The 19,438-nt window shown below is 46.3% G+C and overlaps 1 protein-coding gene across 1 annotated transcript in view; it reads right to left on the bottom strand.

Moving 5' to 3' along the window:
- Positions 1-3,013: 3,013 nt before the first annotated feature.
- The window catches only part of LOC144112937 (uncharacterized), a 101,814-nt gene continuing 85,389 nt past the window's right edge, over positions 3,014-19,438 (bottom strand). The window contains exons 5-7 of the mRNA XM_077645777.1: positions 16,986-17,007; positions 11,131-11,219; positions 3,014-3,637 (exon numbers count right to left, since the gene is read on the bottom strand). Coding sequence (XP_077501903.1) covers positions 3,450-3,637; positions 11,131-11,219; positions 16,986-17,007 — 299 coding nt within the window. The 3' untranslated portion in view covers positions 3,014-3,449. The remainder of the gene's footprint in view (positions 3,638-11,130; positions 11,220-16,985; positions 17,008-19,438) is intronic.

Raw genomic sequence — 19,438 nt, 5'->3', positions numbered from 1 at the left:
AGGGGCTGCTAAGACGCACTTTGTTTCTATTTCACCCTCTGGCGTTCGCAGACTTCATCACCTTTCGTTGGTGGACTGGTAAAGCGGCAGGGCGAAAGGGAAGAGGCACCGATTCGGGGAGTGTACAACGAAACGTAGCTCGAAAAGTGAGCACAGTGACAGCGGCTCGTCACAGCCGGATCCATATCTGGAGAACGCTTCTCGCACCCTCCGGTTATTCCAAAATCAATCGAGGTGGTCTTTTAGGATAAATGAGGTAATACGAAGGAATGAAGTGTGCTCGGGATTGTCTTCTGCGCCTCTGCCGAATTGGAATCGCGCAACTGAGAATTGCCGAACAGAAGGGGAGAGCCCTGAAGAGCCGACAGGGGCACGTACGTTTCCGAATCACGTGTATCCGAATTTCGCAGCAACGTCAGTGAGCACATCTGGCGCAACGCCCTCCCAGGGGCTTTAGAAGAATATCTTCAGTCAACCATGAAGCAAAATTAAAACATGCCACCGTTTTACATGACTTGTTTTAAGTTATAATTTGAGCCTAAACATAACTTATGAAATAAATAAGAACGTCAAAAGAGCAAGAGTGAAAACGAATCAACCTAACGAAGTTAAAAATGAAAAGCTTGACAGAACAAACGACTGTATAGAAACTAGGAACGATTGTTTGCGAGAACTTAGCGAAAACATCTGTAGGTTCCGGCGGCCCTTGGTTATTATGCTAATTAGAACTACAATTTCAGGTGAGCCTAACAACGCCCTTTACGACTCAGTAGCTTCTTCACGTCATGTACGAAGAGTCTCACTGGGCTCAACGTCGTTTCAAAGATGGCAGGCAATTAAAGACGCCTATTTTATAATTTAAAAAATGTCACCTGTTTGTCTTTAAACTTCATCCTCTCTTCTTTGCCCATTTTCCGCATATATTCTTACTCAACGTTAACAATTCGTTATTACGATTCTTCTCTGTTCATGCAGAAAAATAACCTTTGCTATGTAAGAAATGGCGAACTCCAATAAAATTTACTCCTTCGGAGTCTTTAGACTACGCCCGGAGATGCATGCGTAGCAGAGAGAGACAAATGGAAGGGACACACACACACACACACGGCTCTATTTATGTACCGTCGCCTGCTGGTCGAGAAAAAAAAAACTTACAGACCTTTCATTATCCGAATGGGTGAAAGGGTGACAGGGATAGTTAAATCTCACATCCTGAGAGCGCCTGCTTCCCAGCGGACGTTGTAAAACCTTTTTAGCTACCTGCATATAATAGTAACAGGCCGACCAGTAAACGCAGTAGCTTTAAGATAAGGAATTGCGAGTGCGACCCCGTTTTTACTCTTGTGAAAGTCCCGCCATAAACAGCTGTCGTAGTCAAGGAAAATGTATAGAGTAGCTTTATTTGTAGCAGGAAGTAGTTTACAAGAATTCCCACGAAGTAAGAGTGTTGCTGAGCGCGCGTGCATTACAAATTAAGGGGCTAACCTCCGTAGACAAGTCACACGAACTTAATTGTTCGCTTAAAACCTAAACGTGAGAGTGGGAAGTCGTTATTTTCACACCACGAATCGAAAATACTCTCCGAGCAAAAGTCATTCTCAGGGACCACGGTAGATGGCCTTATATGATCGAAGCAGGTCAACCTAGAATTGCCCGCAAACCGGGTCAAAAAGTAACTACGACAACACAAAAAACTCCTCGTGGAACGTGTTGAGCCCGCGGCCCCTGTATCTCGGGAAAGAGGAAAATAACGTGCTGGCAACGCAGGCAGAGGGTTCCGACACTTTAGTACGAATTGGAGCCAGTGACTTGGTTTGAAGGCAAAAAAAGAAAGACTCAAGCGATTCGGCCGTGTGATTTTGGCTGCTTACTTTAAATGCAGTGTGATGACAGTGACGAACGTAGATTGGTTCCAAATAGATTTCGCGGAACCCTACACGTGCGAAGAGCTTTGAGCTCACAATTCAAGTCACAGTTGAATTTCCAGTTCCGCGATGGTAGAGGCGGCAAAGGTACCTCTAACATTGTCCTCGCTAAAAAAGCTAGGCACTTCATTTTTACGTATGCATCCAAAGCCGTCGTCACGCAGCCTCACCATCTCCCCCTCCTCCCCCTCCCCCTCTACCCATTCAAGGAGGTGCGCTATAGTGCAGCCTGATAATAGCACTCTCATAGGAGACCACACGAAACAGTGCGTTTCGAGTGACGCCTTAATGGACGCCAAACGTGCCCCGTTAAAACTGAAGGCGCGACGCGGGGCTCCACGAGTCATAAAATATCGCAGGCGCTTGATGGTTTGCCAGGACTAAAACAATGAAGCGAAAATACAGTCTGTCTCTGTCTCATAGCGTATTTCGTTTCCTTTGAGTGGGATATTTCTACATGCCTCGTTAGCTGTCTTAAAACACCCGAGGCGCTGGCGCACACACATCTGTATATATTTTGCTTGCCGCGTTTGAGAACGGCGCAACTCACTGCTAGGAAAAGCCGCATTGAGCCACAAATAACACGACATTCTCTACCTACTACGAAGCACTAAAGTGGCAGGGGTGCTGGTGTACGCTACGAAAACCAATGAAATGGTGTATGCTACGAGTCATTGCACGTACCGTATATGCTCTCGTCACACACTCAACATCACAGACGCACTATCATACATAAAATATAGTTGATTACAATACTGCAGTGGTCGATCCCATTCTAATAACAGTGATACTATGATGAGCTTCGCGCGTGGACCTATAGCGGCTGTACCGTCCGGTGGCTACAAAAGGCTGCGCAGGTGAAACCTTTTGAAGCCAGCCTTCCGGTCAACGAAAACAGAAATACCGCAACTTGAATGGCACTGGCGCCTCACAGCAGCGAAACAACGCTTACAGCAGATAAACACAAACACGCATGGCTACACGGCGCAGCAGAGCAAACAGAACAAACGTACAGTATAACACCACCTTGTCCCCCCCCTCCCCCCCCCCCCCCCCCCCCCCCCCCGCACCGCCCATCACAGTTCGCCCCTCAGAGGGGACGCTGTGGCAAGGAGACAACTGTGGGCGGCTCGGAAGCTATCAGCCGCGCTATTTCACCGTCCAACGGGACGTCATCCGCACTACGGCTGTGCTGAACTGTCCGTGCAGCGCACACCTCCAGCAGTGACGAATCTGGCTTCCCGGAGAACGTCAGAGAACGCACCTGTTCGTGTGGCGGCAATCGCAACCAGGGCGTGCTTGCAAAGAGCGCATGCGCAGAATAAGTGCGCGGCTTAACGTGAGCAATCTGTCATCGACGATCTCAGTGACGTGTGCGTTTCTCTTTATGTTTGTGTACCCGTGTGTGCGCGTAATGCTTGTTCAAGATGTGCCGACTCCAGTCACCATCAGGCAACGGCGGTAGCCGCGCCGAATCCAAACGCCCTCCGCTCAGAGTTCGGCGACCTCTCTCTCACTGCACATTCACATCACCTCGCGCGAGAAGGTCTGCAGTCGTATGCCGTTGTGGCGGCTGTGCAGCTGCGGCAGCGTGTAGTACATGTCAGTCGTGTGGCAGGGCAGACGTCCGGCGATCGACGCTGTCTCACGAACGTACGACGCTCCTTCGTCGATGCTGGCGCCGAAGGGCGCGCTGGCTGCGGTTGGTAGGCCTGCAAACGCAGATTGGTTTCACATTTACCCGGATCTCGGCAGTCGCGCTAGGAATTAACAAAACCATCGAGACCCGCTGAAAGGAGGGGAACCATTTGCTGGCGCACAAAACCATGAGCTATTGCATGGAGGAAGAGTATAACACGAAAACGCACCGATAGAGGTGGCTTGCGTGTTTTACTCGTTCCCCTGCATTTTGGCAGGGCTGAAAGCTCCTGCGGATATGTTTTGTAGCGTCTGTACACCGCTTGCGCATAATTTGGGTCCCAGTCAATTCTTGCATCTGAACACTCGCTTGTTCTTACGTTGCAGGCACCACCAACTATCTCGAACAAAGCAGCTACGAGGTCGGAGGCGGCACACGCATCCAACTTGAGACAGGGCACGCAAAAATATTGACTGGTGCATACTAACAGCAGTAATTACGCCGCCACGCGCGTCACAATGCAGCGTTGTCGGCGTAAGAGCGAAGGGGCAATGGGAAACCTGTTGGAGTTAATAATATTCCAAGACGAAAGTTGATGCCTATGCATCGCTGTTAAACTCCCACTCTAACGGCCCTAAAAATATTCTTCGACGAGTTTCCTAAAGGGGCATTTTTTTTTTGCACTGGGATAGAACAAAGCTTTCAGTTTTCAGAACCGTGTCGACGCTTCCAAACCCAACGTAATAACAAAATTAAGCATTATAAATATGTTAATTAGTATTAAATTTGAGCGTAAACCATTGCACAGGTTTCTGAACATTGCTTTGCGCCGAAGTGTTGCATGTACAGGGTGTTTCACCTATTACTTTGCACAATTTATAAAAATAGGCTTTCGGACTCAGAAGAGCGCTTTTTTCGGCATAGCATTGTCAGCGGTGTAGTACATCAGAATACAGCTTAGACGAGCTAACTAGCAGGCTGCTTAACTAATATTGAATAATTACCTTTTTACCTATTGCTGTTAGGCTCTTTAATTACCGAAAGGCGTGTAGCCCACCGTAAGTAATATCCATATCAGTTTTTAGAATTTCAAAAGCGCGATTACCCTCGGCGCTGTGGCCCAACAAATTTTGGCTATCTCGACCAGTTATGAGCACTGGAAAGGTTGCTTTGTCTGCATGCTTCTCGAAAGCGCATGTATTTTGGCATGGTGTAGCCAAAATTTATTGGGCCAGAGCGCCGAGGGCGACTACGTTTTTGAAATTGTGAAAACTGATATGGGTATTACTTACGGTGGGCTATACGCCTTGTAGTAATTAAGAAGCCTAACAGCAATAGTTAAAAAGTGAACTACTTAATATTAGTTAACCAGCCTGCTACTTAGCACGTCTTAGCTGTATTCCAATGTACTACACCACTGGCAATGCTCAGCCGAAAAAAGCCCTCTTCTAACTCAGAGAGCCTGCCTATTTTTAAAAATTGTGTGAAACACCCTGCATACGTTTGGCATTCTCCTTTTTACTGTATACGTGTTCTTATTTTTTTTTTGCTTTAGTGCAAGCTTCTACCGTCAGCCAACACATCCTTTTTTTTCTCTTTGCACGTTATTTTTTCAGTAGGCTATGGTGTTTCTTCACATTAAAATGCACAAATGCTATGAATTTGTGCCAGTGTTAACATGCACGCAATAAAGATAGCTTTGAAGTTTTCTATTTTGTTTAGTTTTATTGCTTGCGCTCACATAGAAATATTATAGAACCATAGCTAACATCTGGTGCAGGTCCCGTAAGTTGCGCGTACTTTTGTGCAATGTGTAAGGAACACGGAATAAAAAATTTGATTTGAAATGAAAGCATTCAAACAATTACTCCATCCAAGCCCAACCTACCATTTTTTTTTCTATTGTTAATACTCAAATCAGATTAGAAGATAAAAACCCTCGCCCTTATCCCTGCACTTGCGGAAGGAAACAATATGGTTTACGTAAGCTATTAAGCAATTTTTTTTTGTATTCACAAAAGTGAACACAGCACGTAAGAGGGAAAGGGCAAGGGCTGGGAGCACAGGAAGAGCAGATCGCCACCGACACTGAGAAATGGGCAAGATGTGATAGGCATAAGGGATAGCGGAAGACAGGAAACGGAGTTCAAGACGCAGAGAGGATAATAGGGCAGTGTTTCAGCCATTGGGAGCTTCGCGAGCCACCAAGCGATAACCACGCACCAAACGATTTGATGTGCACATACGAAGAACGGGGAGCCTTATCGCAAGTTATACCCGGTATTTCAGGGAAGCCGGCACTCATTTTTAAAAATAGCTTTCTTCAGGAAAAGAGAAGCTTTTTTTTTTCGGAATATTAATACAAGTGTCGACGGACGTTAGGAAACAGGCAAATCATGTGAACTAAGTTGTAAAGTGATACTAAATTTTAATAATAAACTTTTTAGCTACTGAGTAAGCTTGTGCAAGGGCCTCAGTTTGTTTACAATTCGGGTGTGAATTTTGAAGCTGCAGCCCATACACGAATAAGGAATACGTATAACTATTTTTTTTCTCGATTAACTATTCAGATACAACTCAAGTACGAAGCGCCTTTTCCCCGTCAAAGGACCCTCTTCCAGCCAATGGCATCGGCCAATTCTCATGAACCAGCTGGCGGAGACCACGCAGGAAGGGGGCTATTCCCGACCATGGAGGGAAGGGACTACCCCCTTTCATCTATACCCCTCCCTGCATTGTGACGCTAGCAGGTTCACGCGAATCGGCCAACGTCATTGGCTGGAAGAGGCTCCTTTCATGGGGAATAGCCGCTTAGTGCTTGAGTTGTATCCGACTATAGTCCGAAACACGGGGTGCGGCCCATACTTGGGACCTTACACGAGATTATACGCTATTACTGATAGGCCCCCGATTTTAATTAAAGATTGGTAGCCATATATTAGCAATAGTTATGTCAGTTCTTACAATTTCGAAAATGGGAGTGCCCTCGTTCCTGTGGCTCAACAAATTTGGGCCATTTCTCGCGGCAGTCGAAGACCGCGCGCCCGCGGAGAGTGGCCAGCGAAGCCCATAAAATCGCGTCACTTAGTGGCGCACGTTGCATGCATATACATGGCGTCCAGGCTAACTCTAGCCAAGGGTTAAAAAAGACGATATTTGAGGTAGGCCAGGGAAACCACTTACATACATACCAACCGGCTTACGCATCATAGGCATTTTTTTTTGCAGTTAATTAATTAGCAATTAAGATGATTTTTCTAAATGCGTAAATATTGAATTTAGACAGCAGATGTGTATAGCAAAGTTGGAGAGCACCTTCAGGAACCCCCAATCCAAGCCTCACGTGTATCTTTTTTCCGAGCTCCAAAGAAAGCCCGCGAAATACAAAAAAAAAAACATCCCGTGAGTAGCGCATTCGCGCGCCACGATTGTGCTGCTCTCAATCCTGGCTTGAGTGAACGAAATCACCTGCTGGCAAGGCGCGACGACCCCTTTGCTCCGGCAGGCCGATATGTCGACGGTGGTTGCGACGCCCGCGCGAGCCAGTCTGCAAGCGTGACGGTGCAACCACCGTCGACATATCGGCCTGCCGGAGCAACGGGGTCGTCGCGCCTTGCCAGCAGGTCATTTCGTTCACTCAAGCCAGGATTGAGAGCAGCACAATCGTGGCGCGCGAATGCGCTACTCACGGGATGTGTTTTTTTTTTTGTATTTCGCGGGCTTTCTTTGGAGCTCGGAAAAAAGATACACGTGATTCTTTAGTTATCGCAAATAAATGGAATGGGGGTTTCTGAAGGTGCTCTCCAACTTTGGTATTCACATCTGCTGTCTAAAGTCAATATTTACGCATTTAGAAAAATTATCCCAATTAATACTTAATTAATAGCAATAGAAAAAATCGCCTACATGAGCAAGCCGGCTGGTAGCTGTATGTAAGTGGTTTCCCTGGCCTACCTCAAATACCTTATTTTTTAACCCTTGGCTAGAGTTAGCCTGGACGCCCTGCATATCTCTGCTCCGCTCACGCAACGGTGCTCCCAGCTCCTCGCCGCTCCACTCTTGCAGCGCGAGCGGTGCAGTGAATGCCATGACGCAGCACATGCGCCACGAAGTTGCGCGGCTTTCGAATGGTGCAAGAAATGGCCGAAACTTTGCTTAGCTACAGCGACGAGGGTAAGCGAGTTTTCGAAATCTTAAAAGCTGATATGACTAAATTGCTAATGATCGGGCTACCAATCTCTAATCGGAATTATGCACCTAAGAATAACAGTTAGAAAGTTCACTATTAGAATTTAATTGATCACTTTATTAGTCAACGTGATTTGCGTGTTTTCTGATGTCCGCCAAATCTAGTGTTACCATGATCCAAAAGCTTCTATTTGCCTCAAAAACCCTATTTTTAAAAATTAGTGCTGGGCTTCTCTGAAACAACTGGTATACACCTGGCATGCCCCCCCCCCCTCCCTCTTTTTTTATTTGCCGTTGCAAGTTTGCAATAGACTGATGTCAGAGAATGTGAATAAAGACTCATTATTTTGAACCTTCATTGGAGCAGCGCAAAATAGTTTTTCTACTTTAGAAAGTATACCATTGTCTTTTGGAGAACGGCGATTACAGTGAGTGTGCCAGTGGGTGACCGTGATGTAGATTTGGCAACCAAGGTAATCAGTCTTTTGAAAACTCTGCAAAACAAAACACGTATGTAATAACGTAGCCGAAGATAGAGAAAAATAACTTATTTTGGAATTGAGGTAAATTAATCCAGTAGAGTGAGGAGAAACGGAAGCCTTACTGAGCAGCAATTATTAAGCCATTTAGGTTCAGAGAATAAAAAGCACAGAAGCAGACCGGTGCATCAGAAAAACAGAAAAGCATTAAGAGCCATTAGCGTCGAGCTCTCACGCACAGGTCTTAGACAGTCTCAGATGTTCATCAGCGAAAATGATTGCGAACCGCTGAGCTACCATGAGATGCCTCTTTGTAGCACAGTTCCGCTCAGCTGCTCCTGATTTCCGCAAGCGCTAACCCTTGCATATGCAGCAGTCTCCAGTTACTTCAGTTTCTGCTTGAAGTTGCAGACATTTATGTTATCGTCCTAAATCAATGTAATAGACGGAAAGAATGTGCGATGTATTGTGGCGCTCAAGACAGATGCACCATCACGTAATAGCTGCTCTTTCACGTCCAAGTGGTGGAAGTTGTTACCTGGCTAATAAGTATAACTTGAATTGACTTATGCCATTTTTATTCTCTCCCGATATAAACTGCACTCTCTCCCTATTTCCAGAACTCTTCGAATCTACTTTTGTTTTATCGCTTTCTTGAAGATGACGATGTCCAGGCGGGCTGTTTCCAAACCCCAGAGTTCCTGCGATCTCTGTGGTTTCCTTGTATACAGGGGGATTGAGGGGCCTAAATTCTATGACAGTATGCTCTTTCTTCGCATTTTAGTGCTCCAGCACTTATAGTGTCTATTACCCGCATTTAGCCGTTGTGTGTCTGTTTACTTGTCTGAAGCCGGCTTTGTGGCTGGCTGCTCACTTGCCCAAGTGTGTGTGTACACGTATATACATACATACATACATACATACATACATACATACATACATACATACATACATACATACATACATACATACATACATACATACATACATACATACATACATACATACATACATACATACATACATACATACATACATACATACATACATACATACATGCATGCATGCATACATACATACATACATACATACATACATACATACATACATACATACATACATACATACATACATACATACATACATACATACATACATACATACATACATACATACATACATACATACATACATACATACATACATACATACATACATACATACATACATACATACATACATACATACATACATACATACATACATACATACATACATACATACATACATACATATAGCGCTAACGGCTATATATGATTTAACCAGTTAGCGCTATCCGAACAACTGCTATCCGTGCACACTGGATCTGAACACCGGAACCGAAGCGAAATCCGCATTTGGGCTAACTATGCAGATCTACCAGAATTTTTTTTTGCGCCTCAGGTCTAAAAACTGTTTTTCCAAGATGACAGCAAAAAAGCACTATAGATTAAGGGAAGCAGACTGTATTTCATCGTCTAGTTTGAAGCAATGTGAATTTGCTGGCATGCCGGGAGACAGAAGTGGTGTTGACACACATGTCGCCTCTCGCCTTGATAAAAAAAAGGCTTCCGATATTTCCCAAGCTAATCTATATTTGCACCTCGTCAGAAGTTTAATTTATTTCAAGCCATCACCAACTAGCCCGCAACGTGCTTTATTAAGGAGTATAGACACCTAAATTTGGTGGGATGCTCTCTTCTCTACATGATGCTCAAGACACTACCATGTATGAATCGCCATGTGATATTCGCCCTACGACCACTAAATAATTTATAATCGACTTTTTTTTCTGTCGTGTTGTTTCGATTTCGGTTTCAACAGCCCAACGATGGCTGCGACGTCAAAGAGTGCTTTTGTGTCACGTGAGGCATGAAAAAACATCCATATAATCGCTGCTTCATGGTTTCAATTTACTGCAGTGCTGAAGCCACCCTTCCTCAAGAGCCGGAATGACAATGAATGTGGAAGCAGCGATTATATTGCAGTTTTTTCATGTCTCACGTGACCTGTAAGCACACGTTGACGTCACAGTCCTCATTCCACTGTTGAAACCGAAACTGAAATAGCATGAGATAGAAGTGCGATTATAAATTATTTAGTGGTTATAGGAGAATACCAGGTGCTGTTACATGTATAACACTGCCTTACGCATCAGTAAAAACAAAAAGCACGTACAAAAAGTTAGGTGTCTATGCTCCTTTAGGCGACCTTTCATCCGCTGCTTCCGGAGAGCGTCCGCCCTTGCTCTGCCTCTCCCTTTCCGCTATTCGTCTTCGCTTCTTCTGTTGTTCGCGTTTGACGCATGGTGGCCTTAGGTGCCTATATGCCATAAAACCAAAACCAACCCAACCCAACACAACACACCTCTTCTGTCGTTCTTGCGCTTTCCACCTCTCCATGCATCCCGCCCACACCCCGACTTCTCGCCATGGGCCGTCTGATGCCCTCGCATTAAAAATCAGCTAGTTCTAGCGTCAGTGACAATAATCGTGTGGGTGGGCCGGCTTGAACGTATTAACACGAACGTAGAGAGACAAACAGGACGCATTGCTCTCTACAAACGTGTCCGAATGCTTGAGCAAGCTGACCCACATAAACGGAATCGCAGCAGCTAGCATGGGAACACGTCATTCAACTATAATCGATTGCAGACAAGCTGCTACTACGCTCTTGAAACCGGGGTGCCACTGGCCAGCATAAACTCATATCATCTGACATGACTTTGTTTTGACTTACGCTGAATAATGAAAAAAGAAACGCATGCAAGGAAGCACAGGGAGCCACCACCCATACCAAAGCTAATGAGATAGGCTTTTTGCGTTTTTAACAAGACAAAACCAATGAAAAACCTGCTCACCTTTAATGTCCAGTACTGAAACTTCCTCTTCATCAGCGTCGTAGGTTTCCTTCCGTACTGTTGCGTTTCTGTCGATTGTTGCGAGGCAACTGCAAGCCAAAAACAAACACAAAGAACACGTAAGAGTGCAGCGACCCTTTTAAATACCTAAGTACTAACTTTCTTAAAGACGTTTCAAGCATATGTCGCCGTATGGAGGGGAAAGATAGTCAAATGATTAAGGGAAAGTCAGACCGCTCTAACAAGCGACTAGAGTTTTGCGGAGGGGAAGAAAAAAAAGGGTCGAAATGGTTGTCGATGTTGCTTGGAAACCTGTCCCTCATTAAACACGTAAGCTGCCGAGTCACTATGAAACGGCACGTGAGATCGAGAAGATACGAACACGCCAAAATGCAATGGAGCCGCACATTCAGGTTTCGAAGCGTCCGCTGAGGAGCTATACTGTCCCTAATGTTGTCAGGCGGCTGGAACCGTCAGTGAGACACGCTCTTTTCTGTGTAACACCGCACAAGGACGCTGGTGTCTTTCTGTAAAGTCGAGCGCGGCCTCGACGAAACTTACGCAAGACAAGAAACATGCGCAAGACAAGAAGTAACGGTGGTATGTTAAACATTGATGATTTCGTGCTTTTCAGGAACGTCGTTTCTACCACGGTGGTAGTTGAGTTTAACGTTCGGGCGCGCTTCATTTTTCCGGGGTATGCTGTAGGAGTTGCGCAAGGTCCCCAATCCCTTACGAAAAGGGAAGGGACAAACAAGAAGTAGTGTTGAAATCTGGGTCAGTTGGTACATGTTCAGGAGTAAAACCAGTCAAAAAACGGGACACAGCGAAGAGACGAGGCACACACACGACGACTGTCCAGTCGTCGTGTGTGTGCCTCGTCTCTTCGCTGTGTCCCGTTTTTTGACTGGTTTTACTCGTGAACAAACAAGAAGACACTCCGATCGGAACTTATACGAAGAGCTTACGAATGAATTTGTCGCATGCAAAAAGTCTCATTACTTCTGCCATCTCTTGGATATAGAAAAGATAAGCATGCACGGGCCAAAGCGACTAACACGATGGAGACGGATTACGTGGGCACGAAGGAGAATGAGCAGAGAGTACTGTATCCACGTGGCGGCTCACCGCCGTTGCGCAGTTCGGTCTTCTTCCCGTGTGCAGAGCGACAGATAAAGGCAAGAAGAAAAAAGGTCCCGAGAAATGGAATGGGCAGCCGGCAAGCGTAGCGACTGCTTCTTTTGAGAGACGTTCGACAACAGCGGCCTGTGAGCGGAGAGGCGGACGCGTACTGATAACAGCGGATGGGATTTCTGTGTTGGGCCTTGCGAATAAATCTGCTCCCATCTTTGCGAATAAACAGCGCTCGCAACCGTCGTCCCACGTTCATCCTCAACATCAGTAGCAGCCTACGTACGCAGGCAGCAGTACTGAGGCATCTTCCATTGGTCTCCAGGAACCCTGTACTGCTGCAGACGAGGCCGCCCTATCCCCCCTGACTTCCCACCTCGCTCGCCTCGCTCTCAGTCACTCCGCGCAAAGTTTTCCTCCCAATGCAGTCCACTGCGCTACACCAAGGGGTCATCGGTAATCTGCTCTCCGCATCACTGGGTGTTCGCGGGAAGACTAATTTAAAAAGCTTCTGCGATAAAATGATTCCTTCACGATCATAGCCACGGTATTGGCAGACAGTCATACAACTTGTAAGATAAGTAGTTTACGGGGGGTAATTAACTAACATGTGCTTATTAGCTTTTGGGTTATGGGGTTATGAGTGTTCAACGTCCCAAAGCGACTTAGGCTATGAGGGACGCAGTAGAGAAGGGCTCCGGAAATTTCGACCACTTGGGGTTCTTTAACATGCGCTCACATCGCACAGCACACGGGCCTCTATAATTTTGCCTCCATCGAAATTCGACCGCCGCGGCCGGGATCGAACCCGCGTCTTTCGGGCCAGCAGCCGAGCGCCGTAACCACTCAGCCACCGCGGCGGCTTTATTAGCCTTTCAGTTTTAGCGCCGCCGCGGTGGCTGAGTGGTTACGGCGCTCGGCTGCCGGCCCGAAAGACGCGGGTTCGATCCCGGCCGCGGCGGTCGAATTTCGATGGAGGCGAAATTCTAGAGGCCCGTGTACTGTGCGATGTCAGTGCACGTTAAAGAACCCCAGGTGGTCGAAATTTCCGGAGCCCTTCACTACGGCGTCTCTCATAGCCTGAGTCGCTTTGGGACGTTAATCCCCCATAAACCAAACTAAACCAGTTTTAGCAACTAGGCGCTTGGTTGCAATTAGAGAAGTGTAGCGAACTACCTAGGCAGCCAGCATCAATTATTATACGTGGTAAAATGCAATTACCCCTGGCGCTGCGACGCTGTAGTCCGATACAAGTCAAGAAAAAAGCAGCTTTTCCCCGTCAAAGGACTACCTCCCAGCAATGGCACGGGCCGATTCGTACGAACATGCTAGCGTGACAGTGCAGGGAGTGGCAGATGAAAGGGAATAGTCCCCTCCCTGCATCACCAGGGATAATGGCCTCCCTGCTTTGTCACGGCGCTCCCTGCATTTTCATGCTCACGTTCATGAGGACCGACCGACGCCATTGTCTGGAAGGGGGTACTTTGATGGGGAAAAGCCGCTTTTATCTCGACTTGTATCTAACTAACAGAATTTTGGCTGTCCAGATGCATCGAAGGGGTGTGCCGCGCCTGCGGAGCTCGAATAGTTACGCCCACAGATTGACGTAGCTCGGAGCGGGCGCACCACTCTCCTTTCGCTCTGGCTCGGGTAGAAGGGAGAGAGGTGGGCGCGGCCGCCGCGCGCTCCTTCGGTGCATCTGGACAACCGGAATTCCTCGCCCCATTGTGCCATGGGGAATTACATTTCTGCGCATTTAATAATTCATACTGGACGCCCCGACGGCGTGCTACAATTCTCTCATTGAAACCATGTGCCTAAGTGATAAAATTTAAAAGTTAACACATGTTTGTTAATTACAGTAGTTACTAATTAATTTCACAAATTTTATTATGACCGCCAATGCCGCCGCTATGACCGCGAAATAATCATAATTTTATCTCAAAGAGCCTATTTTTGTAAATTACTTAGTCTTTCCTCGAACACCCTGTATATGTTTTGCCCGTGTCCCTTTCCGATTCCTGATTTCCACTGACATATCATTAGGTTTCGTTTGTTCCCACATTACTGCCCGTTTAAGATCGTCAACTGTTGACTGACTCGTGAGTCAGATACGAGGCCGATATACTGTATACAGGTTTAGATGTGCGACGCACAGAGGGGGAAACAAATCCCCAATTTTGCACCCAGCCTAGCGTTATAAGTTTAGGATCACTTTAAGGTGCATTACCAGAGCTTCATTACCAGAACTTCAGAGCCCATAGAAGCAGAGGTGGGGCTTTCACTTGGATGTGTAGCCCCTAATAATTGGTCTCTGTCCATATTTTACAAAAAGAACATGAATTTTCTAGATCGCTTTGTTTTAGTTTCAGTTGTGAGATTGCAGTTTACTGAGAATCTTTCTTTAAAATGTCAGAAGTAGATGAGCGCGTTTCATAAACGGCAGTCCCGTTCAGAGTAGCTCTGCTTGGGCGTGGATGAACGGTTATCGTGCGAAATATTCAGGAGATGCCCAAACACAGGCAATGCTCGAGCACTTATTACCTGCGTTTCGTTTTTTTTTTGTGCAACATTCCAGGACATCTGAAGATATTTTTTTTTCCCGAAATGAACCAAATCCACCTAAACGCAAACTGAGAAAAACGCTGAAGTTTAATATCCGCACAAACCGTAGCGCTATTTAAGATGTTATATGATATGCTTTACATCTTTGTAACAGCTACTCTGCGCCATGATTTAATGAAAAATTATGCAAAATAATCCAGTCAATATCAACATATAAGTTCAGATATAACTCCTTTTGATGTGTACCTGGTTTTGAACTATTTTTTTCCCGAAAACTTTATTTCTACAGTTGTTTAAGGCTCCATTCATGAAAATAATGATTAAAAATGATTATGCTGTGACTGCAGCAGAAAAAAAAAACATTTATAACACTAATTATGTGCAATCAGGGGCACTGCTGTGCTTCGACACAAGCAAATAAGGCAAATAGCAAGCTTTCGCCGCAAGCTCTGATGTGTCAGCCTTCTTTTTTATAGTTCACACTAGTTAGAATGTATGGGACGTAGAAAAGATTTTACTGCACTGTAACATCCTAAATCCATGAGTAGTAGCGAAATGGTAGACGTGTACACAAAAGGAAACGACGGGACAACGGTTAAAACTCTCGTTTACTGTCTGTATCTTCTATTTCGCTTGTAATATTGAATTGCGAAAGCCACTGCCAACTACGCCAAGTAAACGCTTTAACGTTCACTGTGGGAGATGTGGTGCACCCTTGCTTCATCGGAAATTGGGGTAATAATCCCCATCGTCATCGTCGTCGTCTGGGTTCACATCTTTCGCCGATCTCTTCACATCCTTTGCAGTCGATGAGAAAGTAGCGCTGGGGAAGGAATGAAGGAGGCGTTGTCCTGCGTACTTCTCCCGCTTCTGAACGCGTCCTTACCGCTGGTTTTCCACGTACCATGCACCAACTGGCCCATCAAGCTACGCTCCTTATATACGAATGAAACCACGATCGAAACAGTCCGACCAACGAGGCTCAAGCTTGCAAAGAAGGCTCTCACGAACGGGTTTGGCTGGTTTTGATCCGCACGTCAGCGGGACTTGGCTCATTTTTTTGATGTGACGTGATTTTTGCGCGAAGTTCCTTGACGTTACCGGGGCCCTTTCGTTCTCAGAGCTTTTGCAAAGGTAACATCTATGTACGAGCTTTCCATTACAGCAAAATTCGACTTTGTTTCGGTTTCTCAATAAAAAATTTGGGTTTAGCGTCACATAAACAGCATTATGAGAGAAACTAAGAACGAGGTGGTATGTATGTGCTGTGAGATAGGACTGCAGCAGGACATTATCAAAAAAAAAAAAGAAGAGTTGTGAGTTGTCAGGAAAGCGCGAGCGAAGACCACTGTTTGTCTATTGGTGAAAAGTTACCACTTTAAATTGCAGATAAATATTAAGCAAGCGTAGAGATGCAGTAGAAGAAGCAGTTTAGTAGGAAAAGGTTTTGTTGAGAACCCTACGCTGAAGCCGTAGGCAGAATGGTACCAATGAATATTCTTTCTACCATGGTAAAGTTCCGGAGAACTTGTGGGCAGAACACTGTAGCGTATGATTTGCATTATTGTCCAATATCGTATTTGCAGAGTTGGGTACATTGGTGGGCACTAGCTCTGATCGCCCTGGTTGTAGCGCTGGTACCGGTGCGTCTGTTTTGATGCTAATCTGCTGCAGAGTTCAAGAAAAGAGTGCGCCATGGATCTCCTCAAATGCCTGCAGCCGTAGCGGCGAGGCCATATAATCACCGAAAAACGGCAGCAAGGATCAGACATAAGAACCACTCTTAACAATAAAGGAAAAAAGAACAGCGAGATGCTTTCAACACAAAGCAGAGGCTTGGGCATTTAAAAAACTTGACTTATGCGCACAATGTATTAATACAATGAAGCAACCGTAGAGCCTAGAGAAGACGGTCGCATGAAACTGTGCGTCATTGAATCTTGCTTGAAGAGGCACATTTCGCCGTAGGTGCAAAAAACACACACACAAAACAACGGAAGACCAAAGGCAAAGGGTAGAGGGGGCAGAGAGAGTTCTAATGTCGTGCCAAAATTAGAGCACACTAAGGCTTCCGAAGAACTGCCACAGAAGTTTAATCCACCAAAAAAAGAAAGACCTCGCAGGAACGTCGCAAGAATGTATTGCGACCGAATACTCACGTTTTCTTGCGATCTCCGGCTTCTTTGGCGTGAGGAAAAGAAAAGAGAAGAGAAGCGAGCATTGAAGCTTCCGTTTATCAAGAGGAGTGCTCTTGAGTGGATGATCAGCGCGCACTATTCGCGCTGTCTGGGCCCTCGCGCTTATAGGCTCAGAGTGAAGCGGGAAAGCGCTCGCAATCTAAAGAAAAGAACGCTCTCCGCCAATCGCACGAAATGGCGAGAGCGAATCGGTGTCTGTTGGTTTTTTCTTCTCACGGTACCCGGCGCTGTTTCTTCTTGCCACCTCGATTAAGTCATCCATCAACATCAACGCTTTTGTGGCGGTAAGAAGACGACCGCTGTGGCAGGAGAATGAGGAGTAAACTTTGCACAAATCGTGACCGTATCCAGACATGCTTAGGGTAGCTTTTCACGGCACTTTCCGAGACTGCAGCGAGCTACGGGGGTTAAGCGCCGCATGTTTGAGGAAGCGCGCGAAAGCGACGGGAAGAAAATGACGCGAGCCGTTCTTCGACGATGACGTCGTGACTGACAAAGGACGAAGTTCGCCGAGAAATTAACGAGAGAAAAGAGGGCGACAGCGCTGTAACCTAACGCGACACAAGCACAAAAAGTGCGTTTTCTATGTATGTGACTTAGGATAATGCGCTATGGGAGGTAATAAGTTCATCGCATAACAGGGCGCGTACACAAAACCCTGGTTATGTAAGGAAAGAAAGGTAAGTTTTGCTACGATCAGGATCGCGTGCGTTTTCTTCTCTTCTTTTGAACCACCGACGGATACTGAACTTTACTAGCAGATCTGATGACGTGCGCGCCGCATTGAAAATGACTCTGTGTTAGCACTCAACAAAATGAATAAGAGCGCGTTTGCGAGGGAGATGACTTTGAAAATAAATATTCGCGAATGTCGCGCAAATACGGCTGAGGAAAGCACCGGGACAAAACGCACAGCTGCCAGGGTGGGAAAAAATGGATAAACCTTTGCAGCTCCAATCAGAAAAACGTAAATGCTTCACGAAAATGTGCAACAATAAAACACAGCGCAAAAATAAATAGTGAAAAATCGGCGTGCAAAAAAAAAATAGCAGGCCACTGCAGGGCATTTTCTGCAGTGTCGTCAATGTGTAAAGGTGCCACAGAGAAAAAAAAAAAGAAGCAGAAGTGATAAATTGTTACAGTGTCAGCTGCAGTCAGCGCCAGTCGTGTGGCTTTGGGCGGTTTACAGAAAAGTGGTTTGCGAGCAACGAAACGTCTAGAGCTGGTATGCAGGAGAGCCGCGGTTGGAGGGTGTGCTAGGATCTCACTGACACAATATGCGACGCGTCTCCAACCCGACTGCCGCAGGAGCATTCACAAACAGGCTGTCGAGCAGGCGGCGCGAGGATTCCGCAAAAGGCCGCCAGGATGCGCCGGCAGAAAGGCAGGCAGGGTTCTGGGTAGTGGTGCATGGCGCGCTTGCAGCGATGACACGCGATACTGCTGCACCGACGCTATCCGCACCGCGCCTATTTCGCAAAGCCAGTCACGTATTACATAGGCTTATTTTTCTCCGACTGCGCGCAACCGTTCCTACAGCAGAGTTTCGGAGCGGCCGTTTTGAGGCCTCGATAAACCGCATTACCTCTCATAGGGCGGTTGCATGTCAAACCGAAAAAAAAAAACGAAATTTCCCGCGAATGCTGGTGGCGGAACGTGACGCTAAAACCGAAGTGTAAAGGAGAGCGACGGAGTAAAAGAAAATTCGGGAGGAAAAACAAAAACAAATAACAACAAAAGAAGAGAACACAGAGGCAGACAGGACATTAAGGTGACAGGCATCGAAGAAGCTGCGGCCCTTGCGTTCGGCGTCGGACAAAATACGGTCTAGAAATGTCTGCCATTGTTTCAGTGTACGTAGAGAGCATGGTGTATAATACCGCGCTCGTGACAGAGCGTGACAGCTGAGTCCAGCGGGAGTGATTTGTGAAGAGCGAAAGATGGGGACAAAGTGCGACTGCGAGAGGCTGTTTTCTTCCGTTTCGAGCACACATACACTAACAAATAAGTTAAAGGCATCGCGAAGCGATGAGAAAAAAATAAATAAAAGAAAGCAAGTAACGGCGGCTTGGCGGCAAACAGTGTGTCTGGGGCATGATTTAAGACCGGGGCGCTCTCTCAACACGCGGCTGACACGTTGACAGTGTGAGACTCCGTCATATGTCATGATTTTCTGACAGGCGCCGGCTCGGCTCAGCCTTCCCAGCGCTCGTTCAAAGGAGGGACGCGGGTGTGCGAGCCGCATTGGTTTCTCCCCCGCACTCTACGCGACCGCATCAGTGAACGAAGCTGAGATCTTGCTGTTTTTCTCCGCGGCAGCGCTAAACATTGTATAGAGAGGCTTCGGAACCATTCGGTTAAGGAACAAACAAACAGAACAAAACAAAACGAAACAAAAACAGCTGCAAGGTAAG

Source organism: Amblyomma americanum, chromosome 1, assembly GCF_052857255.1.
Source record: "Amblyomma americanum isolate KBUSLIRL-KWMA chromosome 1, ASM5285725v1, whole genome shotgun sequence".
NCBI lineage: Eukaryota > Metazoa > Arthropoda > Arachnida > Ixodida > Ixodidae > Amblyomma > Amblyomma americanum.
Note: the sequence above shows the minus strand (reverse complement) of the source record. Positions and strands in the feature narration are given on the sequence as shown.